This window comes from Mercenaria mercenaria, chromosome 17 (genome assembly GCF_021730395.1).
Source record: "Mercenaria mercenaria strain notata chromosome 17, MADL_Memer_1, whole genome shotgun sequence".
In the NCBI taxonomy this organism is placed as follows: domain Eukaryota; kingdom Metazoa; phylum Mollusca; class Bivalvia; order Venerida; family Veneridae; genus Mercenaria; species Mercenaria mercenaria.
In genome coordinates this window covers 10,191,208-10,209,246 of record NC_069377.1, presented here as the reverse complement: position 1 = coordinate 10,209,246, position 18,039 = coordinate 10,191,208, and the positions used below count along the sequence as shown (strand labels likewise).

The 18,039-nt window shown below is 37.1% G+C and overlaps 1 protein-coding gene across 1 annotated transcript in view; it reads left to right on the top strand.

Moving 5' to 3' along the window:
* LOC123537643 (DNA damage-binding protein 1-like) overlaps window positions 1-18,039 on the top strand; it is a 44,833-nt gene that overhangs the window by 19,823 nt on the left and 6,971 nt on the right. Inside the window, exons 12-23 of the mRNA XM_045321473.2 lie at window positions 860-932; window positions 1,482-1,590; window positions 2,693-2,871; window positions 4,254-4,417; window positions 8,173-8,280; window positions 9,296-9,503; window positions 10,445-10,540; window positions 11,652-11,890; window positions 13,081-13,245; window positions 14,178-14,272; window positions 16,392-16,565; window positions 17,412-17,521. Coding sequence (XP_045177408.2) covers window positions 860-932; window positions 1,482-1,590; window positions 2,693-2,871; window positions 4,254-4,417; window positions 8,173-8,280; window positions 9,296-9,503; window positions 10,445-10,540; window positions 11,652-11,890; window positions 13,081-13,245; window positions 14,178-14,272; window positions 16,392-16,565; window positions 17,412-17,521 — 1,720 coding nt within the window. The remainder of the gene's footprint in view (window positions 1-859; window positions 933-1,481; window positions 1,591-2,692; window positions 2,872-4,253; window positions 4,418-8,172; window positions 8,281-9,295; window positions 9,504-10,444; window positions 10,541-11,651; window positions 11,891-13,080; window positions 13,246-14,177; window positions 14,273-16,391; window positions 16,566-17,411; window positions 17,522-18,039) is intronic.

The window sequence follows — 18,039 nt, the reverse complement described above, 5'->3', positions numbered from 1 at the left end:
TCTTAACCTTTAATACCCAGCTAAATTTCTATAATGAACTTGTCCATCTTTCAATTTGGACTGTACTTTTAACTGTTAAAAGGGGTGTTTACCAAAAAGATACTGACTGGATAGCAAACTGCAAATCATGATCAGACTGCACAGATGTGTAGGCTGATCATGATTTATACTGGTCGCAATGGCAGAATCAGTCGTGTCCAGCATGATAAGGGTTAAGATTTTGTTAGTGTTAAGTCCCGTTTAGAGCGATCAAGACTAAATAAAAGCAAAGTTGTACCATTTGGAACATAGAAAAGGGATGTCACAAGATTGTTGAAGAAATGTGAAAGAAAAATGTGTCACATCTTGATTTAATTTGGTTATTTCTTCAAAAGTTGATCTTTGTGACTGAAAAATTGTTGAAAAAGACGTTAAACCTGAACACACGCAGAAAAAAGTTAGTTTCCATTTGCAAGTCATTCATTGCGGTAAGAAAGTAGCGATTTACTAAATCTGCCCGTTTAGCTCAATAGAGAGAGCACTGATCTATGGATTGCGGGGTCGTGAGTTTGATCCTCGAGCGGGCCTTATGTTCTCCGTGACAATTTGATAAAAAAACATTGTGTCTGAAACCAATCGTCCTCCACCTCTGATTCATGTGGGGAAGTTGGCAGTTACTTGTGGAGAACAGGTTTGTACTGGTACAGAATCCAGGAACACTGGTTAGGTTAACTGCCCGCTGTTACATAACAGAAATACTGTTGAAAAACCGTGTTAAAGTTATATGATATTAGCAAGATAAACTCCAAGTTTTCCTGAAGTTTGTATGTTTAACTCGTAATGCAAAAGGGTAAAGTTACAATTTTTGTTTCACATATAGGTATATGGTCACTGCAAGTGGATTCAGAGCGATATGATAATATGCTGGTCTTGTCATTTGTTGGACAGACAAGGTAACTCGATTATAATTTCAGACTAATAAAACTGGATTTTTTTCAGTGCCTCAAAACTATAAATGCTCCTTTAAGCTGCATCATTTAATTGTCTGCAGTTCAGCTTTACAGAACTTTTTAAACAGTGGAAACTATTGAATTAAATTATTAAAAATGAAGTGAGACTTTAATATCATAAAATGATGGTGTATCATTTTTCACAGTGATTCTTCTTTTACCTCTTATAGTGACATTATTTATCATAAGCATATTTCCAAATCGTGCAAAAACAAACAAGCCAGAAGCCAAGAAAAAACTGTTAATTTTATATAATAGGAACTAAGGACACAACCTTCTGACCTCATTTGTTCTTAAAGTCACTGACATTGAATAATTTGCCCTTGAGAGCCTTGCCAGAGGTCTCATTCATGATGCTCTGAGGCAATGTTTGTGATTTTATCTATGTTTGAACTGATGCCATGATGAGGGGGATGATAATCTAACTTCCTAAGTGACCAGTGCTTTTGGTGTGAAAATTTACTCAAGTATAGTATATAAATACATTTTCAGAGTGTTACAGTTGAGTGGTGAAGAAGTGGAGGAGACTGAGGTTGCAGGTTTCAACTCAGAACAACAAACTTTCCTGTGTGCAAATGTCTTTGGTGATCAGATAGTACAGGTATGATATCAGGCTCATGATCCCTCATAATGCTGCTGATTTTTCGAGGTCTGTTATTATATGAAATGAGCCGTGCCATGGGAAAACCAACATAGTGGGTGTGCGACCAGCATGGATCCAGACCAGCCTGCGCATCCGCGCAGTCTGGTCAGGATCCATGCTGTTCGCTAACAGTTTCTCCAGTTCCAATAGGCTTTAAAAGCGAACAGCATGGAGCCTGACCAGACTGCGCGGATGCGCAGGCTGGTCTGGATCCATGCTGGTCGCACACCCACTATGTTGGTTTTTCCCATGGCACGGCTCTAATGATTTTGCATTCATTATGTGTATGTGTAAATACTAAATCATAGCAGTTAGTTATAACTTTTATCTATGGATTTGAAAACAAGCTTTGCCCCATGTGGTTCTGGGACGATCTGTGTATGAAAAGAATTGGAATCACTGCCTTACCCTTGCATGATTGTAAGAGGTGACTAATAGGATCTTAACACTTGGTTTTGCAGAAACTCTGTGATTCCAGCAGGTTTGCAAATTTTGATTCCATACCTCATGTTTTTATTTTGATGTTAATGAGATGTGGAACCAAAATTTGTAGTCCTGTTTGGCGCCATATAACCTATACTGTGTTGGTGCGCCGTAAAACCCAAATAAATAAATAAATAGATAAATGAAAACAAGCTTTCACAAGAAACTTACTTAAATTTGTCTCAGTTTTAAGTGATAATAATATGTGATAGCCTAACTTTAAATGTTCAACGAAAGGCAACAGATGGTTGGTCAAGATATAATTGAAATCTTCGATGATGTCCAATTCACTTGCCTAACTGAGGCGACCAGTCATGAATCCAACTGGCAAACATCATAGTAAATAACTCATCTCATTTCTTGCAGAGATAATAAACTTAATTCGCATTAGAGGCATTATGCTAGTATTGTTTGGGGCAAAAAAAAAAGCCTTCCATAAATCTTCATTAGAGTATTACATATTATGTTGATATTAATAGTTTTGTCTTCGGTTATTAAACATCCTCAAGACTTCCTATATTATGTAATCAAATGCATACTTTTGTCAAATCTTTTGGACAATATTTCTTAATTTCAGATCACTCCACCAGCTGTACGATTAATCAGCACAGCTACAAAGAAGTTAGTCAGTGAATGGTCACATCCTGGAGGAAAGAACATCTCCCTGGGCAGCTGTAACCATACACAAGTTGTTGTAGCAGCAGGAAGTGAATTGTTCCTGCTGGAAATAAATGCAGGGTCCATCAAACAAGTCAGGTATGAGTATATATTGCTCTTACAGACAACACTTCTGTTTGACAAATAAAGTCAGTTATCGGCATACTTTTGTCTTGACAAATAAAACAAGTCAGGTATGGGGATACCCCTCTCTGACAAATAAAACAAATCCAATATGTGACAGTATCTCCGACAAATAAAACAAGTTGGGTATGGGGATACCTCTCCCTGACAAAACAAGGTGGATATGGGGATACTTCTCCCTGACAAAACAAGTCTGGTATGGGCAGACCTTCTCCCTGACAATTGAAACAAGTTAGGTATAGGCAGACCTTCTCCCTGACAATTGAAACAAATCAGGTATGGGGATACCTTCTCCCTGACAATTGAAACAAGTTTGGTATGGGTAGACCTTCTCCCTGACAATTGAAACAAGTCAGGTATGGGGAGACCTTCTCCCTGACAATTGAAACAAATTCAGTATGGGGAGACCTTCTCCCTGACAATTGAAACAAGTCAGGTATGGGGAGACCTTCTCCCTGACAATTGAAACAAGTTAGGTATGGGGAGAACTTCTCCTTGACAATTGAAACAAGTCAGGTATGGGGAGACCTTCTCCCTGACAATTGAAACAAATTCAGTATGTGGAGACCTTCTCCCTGACAATTGAAAAAAGTCAGGTATGGGGAGACCTTCTCCCTGACAATTGAAACAAGTTTGGTATGGGTAGACCTTCTCCCTGACAATTGAAACAAGTCAGGTATGGGGAGACTTTCTCCCTGACAATTGAAACAAATTCAGTATGGGGAGACCTTCTCCTTGACAATTGAAAAAAGTCAGGTATGGGGAGACCTTCTCCCTGACAATTGAAACAAGTTTGGTATGGGTAGACCTTCTCCCTGACAATTGAAACAAGTCAGGTATGGGGAGACCTTCTCCCTGACAATTGAAACAAATTCAGTATGGGGAGACCTTCTCCCTGACAATTGAAAAAAGTCAGGTATGGGGAGACCTTCTCCCTGACAATTGAAACAAGTTAGGTATGGGGAGACCTTCTCCTTGACAATTGAAACAGGTCAGGTATGGGGAGACCTTCTCCCTGACAATTGAAACAAGTTAGGTATTGGCAAACTTCTCCTTGACATATAAAACAAATAGGGTATTAGGATTTCCTCTCCCTGACAAATAAAAAAATTTTGGTGATATAGTTTGAATTATTAGAAAATAAAGGTATTGAAATAGCAGGTAGAGATAATAGATGTTTTCTACGTATGTTGAGTTGTTATGACTAGAATCTGATTTCTCCTTTATATTGCTTAAACCTTAGGCTTCATACATTTGTCATTTTTCTCACATTACTCATTTTCGCAACAACCTGATTTCTAAGTGAAATTTGACAACATTTTATTTGACTACTCCAGTACAACAGTGGTGGAACATGAGATAGCGTGTGTGGACATTACACCACAAGTTGAGGGAGAGAATAAATCTGACATTGTTGCCATCGGCTTGTGGACAGATATCTCTGCCAGGATACTCAAACTGCCATCTTTCGAAAGTCTTCATGTGGAAATGCTGGGTGGAGGTTTGTGAAACCATCTTGATGAATTTTATACTAAATTTGATGAAAAGATAGTGTTCTTTGAAAGTTAATAAAATTTTGATTTGATGTATTTTGTTTTACAATTTGATGTATGGAATTACTTGTATTTTAAATGAATAATAATTACAAGGGGAAAAAAACAAGCACTGATCTCTCTCAAGATTTTGAAAAAATTCTTTCTTGATGTTATTGGTTTATTTGTTAATTCATAACACTACTTCAATATACTAGTAAGTTTCTCATTTATCCCCCCGCCAAAGGCGAAGGGGATATTAGAAATGCTCTCCGTCCGTGCGTGCGTGCGTCTGCAACGATCTTTGTCCGGAGCATAATTCCAAAAGTACTGGAGGGATTTTCTTCAAACTTCATACACTGATAGAACACATTGGGAGGAAGTGCAGTGTGCAAGAACAATAACTCTGCCTTGCCTATTTTTTGAGTTATTCCTCTTTATCATATTTTCTTAAAAAAAATTTGTCCGGAGCATAACTCTAAAAGTGTTGGAGGGATTTTCTTCAAACTTCATACATTGATAGAACACATTGGGGGGAAGTGCAGTGTGCAAGAACAATAACTCTACCTTGCCTATTTTTTGAGTTATTCCCCTTTATCATATTTTCTTAAAAGATTTTGTCCGGAGCATAACTCCAAAAGTATTAGAGGGATTTTCTTCAAACTTCATACACTGATAGAACACATTTGGAGGAAGTGCAGTGTGCAAGAACAATAACTCTACCTTGCCTATTTTTTGAGTTATTCCCCTTTATCATATTTTCTTTAAAAAATTTGTCCAGACCATAACTCCAAAAGTACTGGAGGGATTTTCTTCAAACTTCATACACTGATAGAACACATTGCGAGGAAGTGCAGTGTGCAAGAACAATAACTCTACCTTGCCTATTTTTTGAGTTATTCCTCTTTATCATATTTTCTTAAAAAAAATTTGTCCGGAGCATAACTCTAAAAGTGTTGGAGGGATTTTCTTCAAACTTCATACATTGATAGAACACATTGGGGGGAAGTGCAGTGTGCAAGAACAATAACTCTACCTTGCCTATTTTTTGAGTTATTCCCCTTTATCATATTTTCTTAAAAGATTTTGTCCGGAGCATAACTCCAAAAGTATTAGAGGGATTTTCTTCAAACTTCATACACTGATAGAACACATTTGGAGGAAGTGCAGTGTGCAAGAACAATAACTCTACCTTGCCTATTTTTTGAGTTATTCCCCTTTATCATATTTTCTTTAAAAAATTTGTCCAGACCATAACTCCAAAAGTACTGGAGGGATTTTCTTCAAACTTCATACACTGATAGAACACATTGCGAGGAAGTGCAGTGTGCAAGAACAATAACTCTACCTTGCCTATTTTTTGAGTTATTCCCCTTTATCATATGTTCTTTAGAAAAATTTATCCGGAGCATATCTTTTTCATGCATGGAGGGATTTTGATATATCTTGGCACAAATGTTCACCACCACGAGGTGAAGTGTCATGCGCAAGAACCAGGTCCCTGGTTCTAAGGTCAAGGTCACACTTAGAGGTCAAAGGATACAAGAATGAAAACCTTGTCTAGAGCACTTCTTCTTCATGCATAGAAGGATTTTGAAATAACTTGGCACAAATGTTCACCACCACGAGACAGAGTGTCATGCGCAAGATCCAGGTCGCTAGGTCTAAGGTCAAGGTCACACTTAGAGGCCAAAGGTCAGATACAAGAATGACTTTGTCTGAAGCATTTCTTTTTCATGCATGGAGGGATTTTGATGTAACTTGGCACAATTATACATCAGCATAAGACGAAGTGTCATGCACAGTTCCCTTCTTTAGAATTACTTCCCTTTGTTGTTACTTTAAATAGCTTTTATTGTAACTTTTTCATTACTAGTCGTAGGGAAAAATCAAGACCACTTTTCTGTAGTACAACATGCATGCTACATCCAATTTTGAGGTGTATTTGGACCAATCTTTACCTAGTAAAGACTTTTGTGTGGACTTACAATTTTTTTTTTTTTTTTTTTTTTTTTATTAAAGATTAACTTCCCTTAGTTGTTGCTATAAATATCTTATGTTGTAACATTTTTATAATTGACCATAGGGAAAAAACAAGACCACTTTTCTGTGGTACAACATGGATGTTACTTTCCAATTTTAGATGTATTTTAAGATAACTCTACCTAGTAAGGAGTTTTTTGTGGACTTAGAAAAACAAAAGACTTACAATGATTACTAAACAACCACAAAACTAAAATTCCATTAATTTTGCAAATACAGCTGCTAGAAAAAAGAAATTTGCTGTGACTGGCATATATTGTGACATTCTGGCACTCTTGTTCCCTGTTAGCTTTCCATTCCTTCTTTTTACAGTAGCCATATAGAAAAACATCATAGCTATACTGTTCATGAAAATTAATAAAATTTAGCAGTAAGCCACCTCACCACTGAATAAGTCTTTCTTCCACATCTTTAAAATGCCTGATGTGGACCACAACTAAACGGTTCTTCAAAGCTTTTCCCAAAATGAATACTTTCAGACACTAACTTGCCAGGAACTTTAGCCTTCAATTATAATATGCCTGGCGGGGGGATTGGCCATGTCTAACATGGCTCTTGTTTGTATTTTGATAGAGTGAGATAATTCAGCTGTAGGTTGGAAATACTGTCTTATGATCCAAAATATATTGGATCTTGCAGTTTTTAGCTCAACTATTCGAAGAATAGGGGAGCTATCCTACACGCCCCGGCGTCGGCATGAGCGTCACACAAATGTTAAGTTTGCGTACCACCCCAAATATTTTCAAAGTCCATTGATATATTGCTTTGATATTTTGCATACTTGTTTACCATCATGACCCCAGTCTGTAAAAAGGAAGAGGCAACTCTATCAAGCATTTTGACTGAATTATGGCCCCTTTTTCGACTTAGAATATGCTTATTGTAATGTTTAAGTTTTACTCATAGCTTATATTATACTATCAAGCACTGAGAATAGTCGAGTGCGCTGTCAACTGACAGCTCTTGTTAGCATGACTGTTCGTATTTTATGGAGAACTATCCTACTTGCCTTGGCATTGGTATCTGAACCTTGGTTAAAAGTTTTGAAGTTCTTTCACTTCATCATTTTTATTACTATATGGATTTGATTCTAACTTAAACAATTGTTCCTCTTCATCGTTCACATCATATGATACAAGATCTGTAGCTCTGGCATTAATGTTTCATGAATTATGCCCCCTTTTAACTAAGAACTTCAGGTTGAAGTTTTGATGCACTTTTGCTGCTCTATGTCTTTCCCTACTAAATGGATTTTATTTAAACTTAAAGTAGTTGTCATATATAATTGCTGACATAAGATACAAAGTCCATAGCCATGACAGAAATATTCCAGGAATTAAGTCCTGTCTCTTTGATATTTAGAAATTCTGATTAATATTTTAATGCACTTTCTATCTCTGTTAGTACTAGATGGACTTGACTGAAACTTTAATTGTTGTCAAGTATCATCATCCACATCTGCGGTGGGAGGGGGGCGTTTAGTCACCGTAGTGATAGGTTTCCTCAGATTTGACACCTATTTCTCTTATCAAGCATCGAAATAGCATCTGACATCTCCTGTTATATTTCTTTTTTTGGCAATTTCCATGCATTGAGGCTGCTAATAAATACTTTACCCATTCAGCTCATTGCACAAAGGGAATACAGATTGTATAAAACATATTTCTTATTTATATTTCAGAGATAATTCCCCGATCTATACTGATGACAACATTTGAAGGGATCCACTATTTACTGTGTGCACTAGGAGATGGTTCCCTCTTCTACTTTCACCTTAACATCCATACAGGTAATAATATACTGAAATCATTATACAGTTCAACCTGTAGATAAATTCCATGCTTGGGAAAGCTAAAATGTGGTGCATATGTACTCTTGGTCTTTATTCACAGGTTTGTAGGCCTCTGTGGCCGAGTTGTGAAGGACGCTGACTTAAAATCACTTGCTCTCACTGATGTGAGTTCCAAAGCTTACTTGTGGTGAAGAATTCTTTATGTGACAAAGCCATTCAGTTGGCTTACGAAAGGTCGTGTTCTACCCATGTGCTCACCCGTAATTAAATAAAACTGTTAGACATTGGGGTTTTCCTGAGCCATTAGAAACTAGAAAAGTTGTCATACGACCTTCTGTCGGTGTGACTCTTAACCCAACAAAAGCAAAACAAAAAGCATTTTCACAGGTTTAACTTTAACTTTAAAAAATGAAACTTGGGGTCTTGGACTTGGGCAGTTGTTGATAAATTGTACAACCCTGGTTTGACTGTATTCATTATGGAAGAAACTGAAATAACCTCACTGCAATGTCACAATTTAATGCCTTAAGGTTTCTGATGAAGCTACCATTATGTGTTGTCACACACCTAATTAAATGTACATGTTGTAAGAATTTACTGATTCTGTTTGTTCCTAGGGACCATATTTAGGGTCTCTCTGGCAAAGTGATTAAGTCATTGTTCAAGTCCTGCTGGGGTGATCCTGAAAAAGCTATGCAACTGGCTTACAAATTGATGGTTCTGCCCATTTGCCCAGCTGATCACTGAGATAATGTATGGAGGAGCACCTTGGATTTTCCTGCACCAACGTAAGCTGGAAAAGTCACAAAATGACATAAAAGGTGTTGTATATGATCTAGAACGCAACAGAACATGAGGGCCATATTCAGGGAAAATGATGGTATTAATATCACTCGCATGCCATTGACTTGATAGAAGTTTACCTAAGTTCTTGTATCTAGGTTTGAAATTTATTGCTTTTAAAGACAGTTGTAGAAGTGAACATTAACAGAACATTTTATGGTATTTGCAGGTTATTTAACAGACAAGAAGAAAGTGACACTTGGTACCCAGCCAACTGTATTGAGAACGTTCAAGTCCTTATCAACAACAAATGTGTTTGCGTGCTCTGATAGACCTACTGTGATATACTCTAGCAACCATAAACTTGTCTTTTCTAATGTCAACCTTAAAGAGGTGAACCATATGTGCCCTCTGAACTCTGAAGGTTACCCTGACAGGTAAGTGTGGAGGAAAAACCTATTTTCAAGACCTTTAGCAAAGGAATAATTAAACAGCAGAATAGGAACTGGATGTTTTCTTCAATCTGACTAAAGTACATCTCCTATACGCTACGCATAGGATCTGACAACGAGCTATTCATGGCCTCGTTCTGACAACCCTTCTGCTAGCCAATCAAAAGCTACCTTACAACATCCTGCAAGCTTTAAAAAGCCGCAGGTTTTGATATCAACAACTTTTATGTCGATCGATGTCAGATAGCCGGTTAGCTCAGTTGGTAGGGCACTTGCTTTGTAAATGAGAGGTCCCGGGTTCGAGCCCTGGATTAACTGCAAATTTTTCTTACTCTTTGACATTCGAACAAGTTGTCTGATTGGTTCAAACCAAAATAGATTTGCGAAAATAAAAATAGCAATATTGGAAATCCAAAATATACAGAAGACGAATGTGAATGGGTCGTTCTCAGATCTTCGTTTAGAAGATCAAGTACTTTAGTCAGATTAATGTTTTCTTGTGATTCCGTTAAACGCTTATTATTAAGTGAAGTGCAAAGGAATCCTCTTCATTATTGATAAACCAGATCTTGTTTTATGATCACAAGATTTAGGAAGATTTCACTGTTTGCCTTATGAGAATGTCATATCTATATTATGTGTGTATTTCTTTGCTTTGAAGTTATAAATTTGTTCGCATAGAAAAACTTTTAACGCTGGAAATAAGTATTTTAGCCTTTGGTTTTGGTAAAGTTTTTTCCAAACACTTGAATAAAATATTTGTATGAAAAGCATATATGCTGCTGGTGAGTTTGATGAGGTTACTTTTTGTATTTTTCACTAAAGTTGGAAATTGGTAAAACAAAATGGAGGCATTGCAGATAATAAGTATTTACATGTTCTTTCCAGTTTGATAGGTTTGACTCATTCTTTCTTCCTATTTCTAGTTTGGCTATTGCAAATGACAACACACTAACAATAGGAACTATAGACGAGATACAGAAACTCCATATCCGTACCATACCGCTAGAGGAATCTCCTAGGTTTGTTGTAGATTTGTTTCAGTTCTGTATAAAAAAGATCATATATGCAATATACACAGTGTAATCCTGGTAAGCTGATGAATAAGGTCTTAATTGAGTTTGCTTTTTAACTGAAATGTGATGTAAGAAATGACTTGTACAGAACCATTAAATGTTGATATGCTTAATGGCGTAGATAAATTATGAATGAATCATTCATGACATGATCATGAACAAATTTTCTCAATATTTTTCCTGTTTTGGGTTTGAAACCTTACTTAGGATGTAGAATTCTTTCATGCAAGTATGGAAGGTCACAGGTTCTACCCTGGTGCCCACTCGAGTCTGAAATAACGCATAAAGGGAAGGGGCACCTGGGGTCTTCATCTACCATCAAAAGTTGGATGGTGCCTTATGACCTGTTATTAAGTAGACGTGATGTTAAAAAGCACAGGCTATTTTTGTGCCTCTTAATCAATCACTTGCCCCTCACCGATGTGGGTTCGAGCCTCACAAACGGCCTTAAATGCTTCATGTGAGGAAGCCATCCAGCTGGCTTATGAAGGTCTATAGTTATACCCAGGTGCCCGCTTGTGATGAAATAATGCACAGAGGGGCAGCTGGGGTCTTCCTGCACCTTCAAAGTCTTGAGAGTAGCCATATGACCTATAATTGTGTCAGTGTGACGATAATCTCAACAAAACAAACAAAATTTTTTTGACTGATTTCCATCACTACCATTAGCTCTTCCATAATTACTAGTTTCATCTCAGTTACTACTTTCACCTCAATTTCAGCAGTTTATAGAATTTGGGGAGGACGTTAGCAGTTCATAACTGATCACTTTCTTTATATACTGCGGCTGTTATATCAGCTGACAAATATTGACAACACATCAGTGTATTAGTATGACAATTGTTCAGAACTTAGCAGCAGGAATGGCAAATGGATTTGTCCAAATTAATCTCAAGTTTAGAAAAAAAAAAATTTTGCCTTTGGAATATATGGAAATCTATTCAAAGGGCAAGTTAAGTACAAGTACATACCATTGGCATGAGCATATTGTTAATAACCGATATAGAAGCTCATGGTGATCGCCTGACTCTATACTTTTGACTTTAAAATACAACAGGAGGATAGCATACCAGGAATCCTCACAGACTTTCGGTGTGATCTCGATGCGTATGGATGTGCAGGACGGTTCATCCACCACCCCAACACGAATGAGCGCAAGCACTCATGCCTCCTCTACGTCTAGTAGTAACAACTCAAAGATGGTTTCCACGGGAACAAGCATGATTGGAGAACACTCATACGGAGATGAAGTGGAGGTTCACTCACTTCTTATTATAGATCAACACACTTTTGAAGGTATGTGACATGCGAAACATTATTAAACACCAAGATACAAAGTGATGTATGTGGGCTATATTAGAGTAATGCATGTCCGTTCATTGGTCTGTCTGTCTGTCTGTCTTGTACGGTCCGTATTTTTCTTAACTGTTAGAAAGATTTTCATAAAACTGGAAGCATATGTTTATCTCATCAAAATGATGCACAGAGTGCACAACCTAGGTCACTAGGTCCAAGGTCAGAGGTCAAAGATCAAGTATTTTAATTTCATATGTGTTACATATCTTAAGTGCTGGGTAGCTTTTCATATCTGGTGTTCACCACATCAGAATGACATGTAGAGCGCACAACCCAGGTCACTAGGTCAAAGTTCAAGGTCACATGTAGATGTGATAGGTTAAATATCTTAACTTTTTGTATGCTCGTTATTGTCTAAACTACTTGGAAGATTTCATAGAACTAATATCAATTGTTTATCTCAACAAGACAATGTTAGAGTGCACAACCAAGGTCACTGGTTCATGTTCAAGGTTACACTTGGAGTTCAGAGATCAAATAGCTTAAATTTATGTATGTGTCATATCTGCTTGACCTTGGACAAGGTCACACATGATGGCAAAAGTCTTAAATACAACATTTTACATTCCCTCTATCAAAGCGGTACTTGGGGTATCTATTGACAGATGTAGTTATAAATTTTATTAAGTACCTGAAGGACACTGTTCCAATCTGCTTATACCGCGTACTGCCAAACAATGATTATAACTGGGAGATGCTCAAACAATGATTATAACTGGGAGATGTTCAAACAATGATTATAACTCAAACAATGATTATAACTGGGAGATGCTTGACCTTGACAGTTAATTTAAAGTGAAATAGAGGTGCAGTGCTAAAAGTGAAATAGAGGTGCAGTGCTAAAGAATAATAAAAATTGCAGTTTTACAGTTAAAAACATAAAAGATAGCTTCATTTATGGGTAAGACAATAGGCCGCTTAGAAAATGAATGAAGGCTGTATCACATAACTGAACCCTCTCTGTGAAGATATTACCGGCTTAATGAAAAAGTGGTAGTGTTTTCACGGCCTTAAATTAAGGCATTTTGAAATATATGTTACCCAACCTAACATAAATGTCAATCTCTGGTGTAAGTGATTGGTAAACAAATTATAAATTAAAAGTAAAAAAAAATGTTTTTAACTTTCAGTCCTACATGCACACACACTGCTACAAAATGAGTTTGCTACAAGCTTGATCTCTGCTAAACTGGGAGATGATCCAAACACTTATTTTATTGTTGGAACAGCCTTGGTGAACCCTGAAGAGGCAGAACCTAAACAAGGAAGAATTATTGTCTTCCATTGTCAGGAAGGTAAACATATTTGAGCCGCCCCATGAGAAAACTAACATAGTGCATTTGCGACCAGCATGGATCCATACCATCCTGCGCATTCGCGCAGTCTGGTCAGGATCCATGCTCCTGGCTTTCAAAGCTTATTGCAATTAGAGAAACCATTGGCGAACAGCATGGATCCTGACCAGAGGCTGGTCTGGATCCATGCTGGTCGCAAATGCACTATGTTAATTTTCTCATGGTGTGGTTCATTTATTACTGTAAAATCATTTAATTTTGTGACTAGAAGATTTTCCGGTTTTGGCAGAAATGACTATATTGACAGAATATGAATTATGGATTTTGAATTTTAAAGATAATTAGAAAATGTGCTTATTTTTTGTGATTTAATTATGTGAATTTATAATTTTTATATAGCCATGAAAATCCACTAAAATTATTACATTACAGTCCCTCAATAGTAATGATTACATAGCATAAGACTGTTTCTTGTATATGAATTGTTCAAAAAAAGAAAAGCTCAGTGGCACAGATTTTAAGGAGTGAATGATTTAGGAAACATTACCTTTCTTTTCAAATGTTGACTATACCTGTCTATGACTGGTGTATTTACAACAGTGACTATGATTGTACGGGGTTTTCATTTATATAGTAGATGGTGGAAGTTACAAAGTAGAGGAAGGTCTGAAGTTCATCTATTTAGAACTTTGCTTGCTACAGGAAAAGTAGCTAGGGCTTAAACCTCTATAGCCATCTCTGGCCCTTTTATAAGACCCCTGCTTTTCTGTACCCGAGAAAAACTCGTGTAATGTAACAGAAAATATCATTAAAATCATATACAAGAAATAGTCTATAAATTGAGATGCCTTAAGCTTTAGAATTATTAAGAAAGGTAAATGACGATATAAAATATTTATATACTTACCTTACATACTGATATCTTTCTTCAGGAAAAGTGACCCAGATAGCTGAGGAGGAAATTACAGGGGCTGCATATACCTTGTGTGAATTTAATGGAAAATTACTGGCCAGTGTCAACAGTACTGTGAGTATAGCATGCTCTCAGTTAACCTTTACCCTTCTAAATTTCTAAAATGGACTTGTCCATCATTCAATTTGGGCAGCAGCACTTATTATTTAAAGGGGTGTTCACTGAAAAATGACTTACTGAATTGCGAACAGTGAAGACCTAGATCAGCCTGCACAGATGTGCAGGCTGATCTTGGTCTGCATTGGTCGCAAAGGCAAAATCAATTGCCGCCAGCAGGATAAGGGTTAATCATTGAAATACTTTAGGTTACAGACCAAGAAGTAACAAAATTGGCTCATTACCCACTGTTTACACAGTTTAAGGTTGCTCCTATAGTGTAATCACTACCTTAAAATGCTGTCAGTCTTGCTTTTGCTGGTAAAGAAAATTTGTAGCCAACTGGGAATGGTTTTAGGCATGGACAGACAAGGTATAGGACCATTATCATACAAGACAGCATATGGATGGCTTCATCACAAGAAAGAGCTCAATCCTGGGTGTACTTAATACTTCAATACAAGGCTAGGGTGTAAACATTCAGTTCAATGCAAGGCTAGGGTGTAAACATTCAGTGCGAGTTTTTTGGACATTCTGCTATAGCTTAATTGTTTCATAGGTATTTTGCAATTTAATTCAAGGTTTTTTATTCCTTGTTTCATTTGACTATTCAAAGAATAGGTGGGGCTATTGCACCAATCTTTTCGTTTCTGTCCATCATGGCATCTGCGTCAGTGGGCCAATTTGTTTGTTTTTGTACCCCCCGACAACAAAGTTGTAAGGGGGGGTATACTGGTTTCAGGTTGTCTGTCTGTCCGTCTGTCTGTCTGTCCGTCTGGTCGTCTGTCCGTAGACGCAATCTTGTGCGCACCATCTCTCCTTATCCCCTTGACAGAATTTAATGAAACTTCACACAAGTGATCAGTACCAACAGTAGTTGTGCATGGGGCATGTTAGGTTCTTTTAGAAAAAAAATTTGCAGAGTTATGGGACTTTGATTTTTTGTTACTATACTATATACATAGACACAATCTTGTGCGCACCATCTCTCCTCATTCCCTGGACACAATTTAATGAAACTTCACACAAGTGATCAGTACCAACAGTAGTTGTGCATGGGGCATGTTAGGTTCTTTTAGAAAAAATTTTTGCAGAGTTATGGGACTTTGTTTTTTGTTACTATACTATATACATAGACACAATCTTGTGCGCAGCATCTCTCCTCATCCCCTTGACACAATTTAATGAAACTTCACACAAGTGATCAGTAACAACAGTAGTTGTGCATGGGGCATGTTAGGTTCTTTCAGAAAATTTTTTTCCAGAGTTATGGGACTTTGTTTTTTTGTTACTATACTATAGACATAGACACAATCTTGTTGGCACCATCTCTCCTCATCCCCTTGACACAATTTAATGAAACTTCACACAACTGATCAGTAACAACAGTAGTTGTGCATGGGGCATGTTAGGTTCTTTCAGCGACAAAAATTGCAGAGTTATGGGACTTTGTTTCTTGTTAACATACTATGTATATACAGTCTGCATATGCAATCTTGTGCATGCCTAATCTACCAAACCCTTGCACACAATGTAATGAAACTTCACACAAGTGATCAGTACCAACCTTAGTTGTGCATGGGGCATGTTACATTCTTTTAGATAACTATTCTGCATAGTTATGGGACTTTGTTTTTTGTTACTATACTGTATACATACAGTCTATATACATACAGTCCACATAATTATGCAGTCTTGTGTGTGTCAAATTGCAATGTACTGTGTCATTGCATGCGGGGGGTACATTCATCACCTTTAGTGATAGCTCTAGTTTTATGTAAACTATTCTTTCAATAACTTCTTGTAGGAATGGATTGAGACTTCACACACTTATTCCGCGAATGATTTGACTTGCACTGAACAGGTTCCATAACTTCTGTTTTGCATTTTTACAGAGTTATGCCCCTTTTTAGACTGTTATTTCAATAATCACCAGTGGTAACCATGAATGTTACTTTTTTTATTGACAAGGCTTTTGAATAGCCAAGTGATGCTGTCCTCCTACAGCTGTCCTCCTACTCCTCATGTTGAATTTACAATATGTTGAGTATATGCTGATCTGTTCTTGACACTTCAGGTACGGCTGTTTGAATGGAGAACTGCGGAGAAGGAATTAAAGTTAGAATGTTGTCACTACAATAATATCATAGCTTTATATCTGAAGACAAAAGGAGATTTTATCTTGGTTGGAGACCTCATGAGATCTATCACGTTACTGTTATACAAGTCTATGGAGGGTACTTTTGAAGAGGTAAGATTCAGCAATTAAAATACAGATTTGGGGTTTAGATTTAGTAGAGTGTCAGCATGTCTTGGAGGACACTAGCTAGAAATATGCTGGAGTCAATCTTGCACTGTCTCACTAGGTACTGTAAAATCATTGACTGTAAAATCATTTAATTTCGTGGGCATGAAATTTCGTGGTTTTGGTCAACATGGCAATTTCGTTGGGATATGTATTCGTGAATTTCAAATCTTGAACATAAACTGAATGGGAATTTTACTGGTTGGGATTAAATTTCGTGGATTGACTTAATCATGAAATCCACGAAAACTAGTCCCCCATGAATATTAATGATTTCACAGTAATTGTGCAGGCATGGAATATGAATTATTGGATTTCAAGTTTTGAAGATAAAATAAATGGAAGTTTTATTTGTACATTGGGATTTAATTTCTTGGATTTACACAGGTTTGCAGAAGTGGAATCTTTGTCTGATTTTAATAATGAAGTGAGCCGCGTCATGAGAAAACCAACATAGTGCCTTTGCGACCAGCATGGATCCAGACCAGCCTGCGCATCTGCGCAGTCTGGTCAGGATCCATGCTGTTCGCTAACAGTTTCTCTAATTGCAATAGACTTTGAAAGCGAACAGCATGGATCCTGACCAGACTGCGCAGATGCAAAGCCACTATGTTGGTTTTCTCATGGCACGGCTCAAGTATCATATGAATTGATTTCTCAAAAAATGATATGTTGGTCATTTGTATATTGCAGCACATTATTCGTATTATATTATTCAACATAATAAATTCATTTTAAATGTTGTGACAGCCTACCTTAAATGGAACAATCATAAATATGATTTGATTACAGATTGCACGAGACTGCAATCCAAACTGGATGACAGCAGTAGAAATCCTGGACGATGATATTTTCCTTGGAGCTGAAAATAGCTTTAATTTGTTCACTTGCCACAAAGACAGGTAATTAAACAAAATGAGGGCCACTGTGTGAAAGCCAGTTTTAGGGCTTTGTGACCATCAAGGATCCATATCAGTGCACATCTATATTTTTAATCAATTTCAGCACATGTGTATGCATACTGGTCCCAAAGCCCTAAGGTTTATTTTCATACAGCAGTGCTCAAATACCCCTTTTCATTGTTAGATGATATAAAAAGAGTCACAACCCATCCGTAAATTTTTGGAACATGTTTGTATGGCATAACATTGTGAAAAAAAGAACCCATAAGGTGAGGGATTTCAGTAGGAGAATTGTGATGAAAAGTCAGATCATACATGCATACATGTCAAGTTTCCCGGATCGTCCGGGAGTCTCACGGATTTTTTGTCCATTTCCCGGACATACGGAAATCAATTATTTCTCCCGGAAATCCAAAATTCCATGCTAATGGTTTCCTATATCAAACTTAATCCCTAATTACACACTGCCTGACGTAATTTATCACTACTGGTATATTGATAAGAGTTTAACAAGGTCA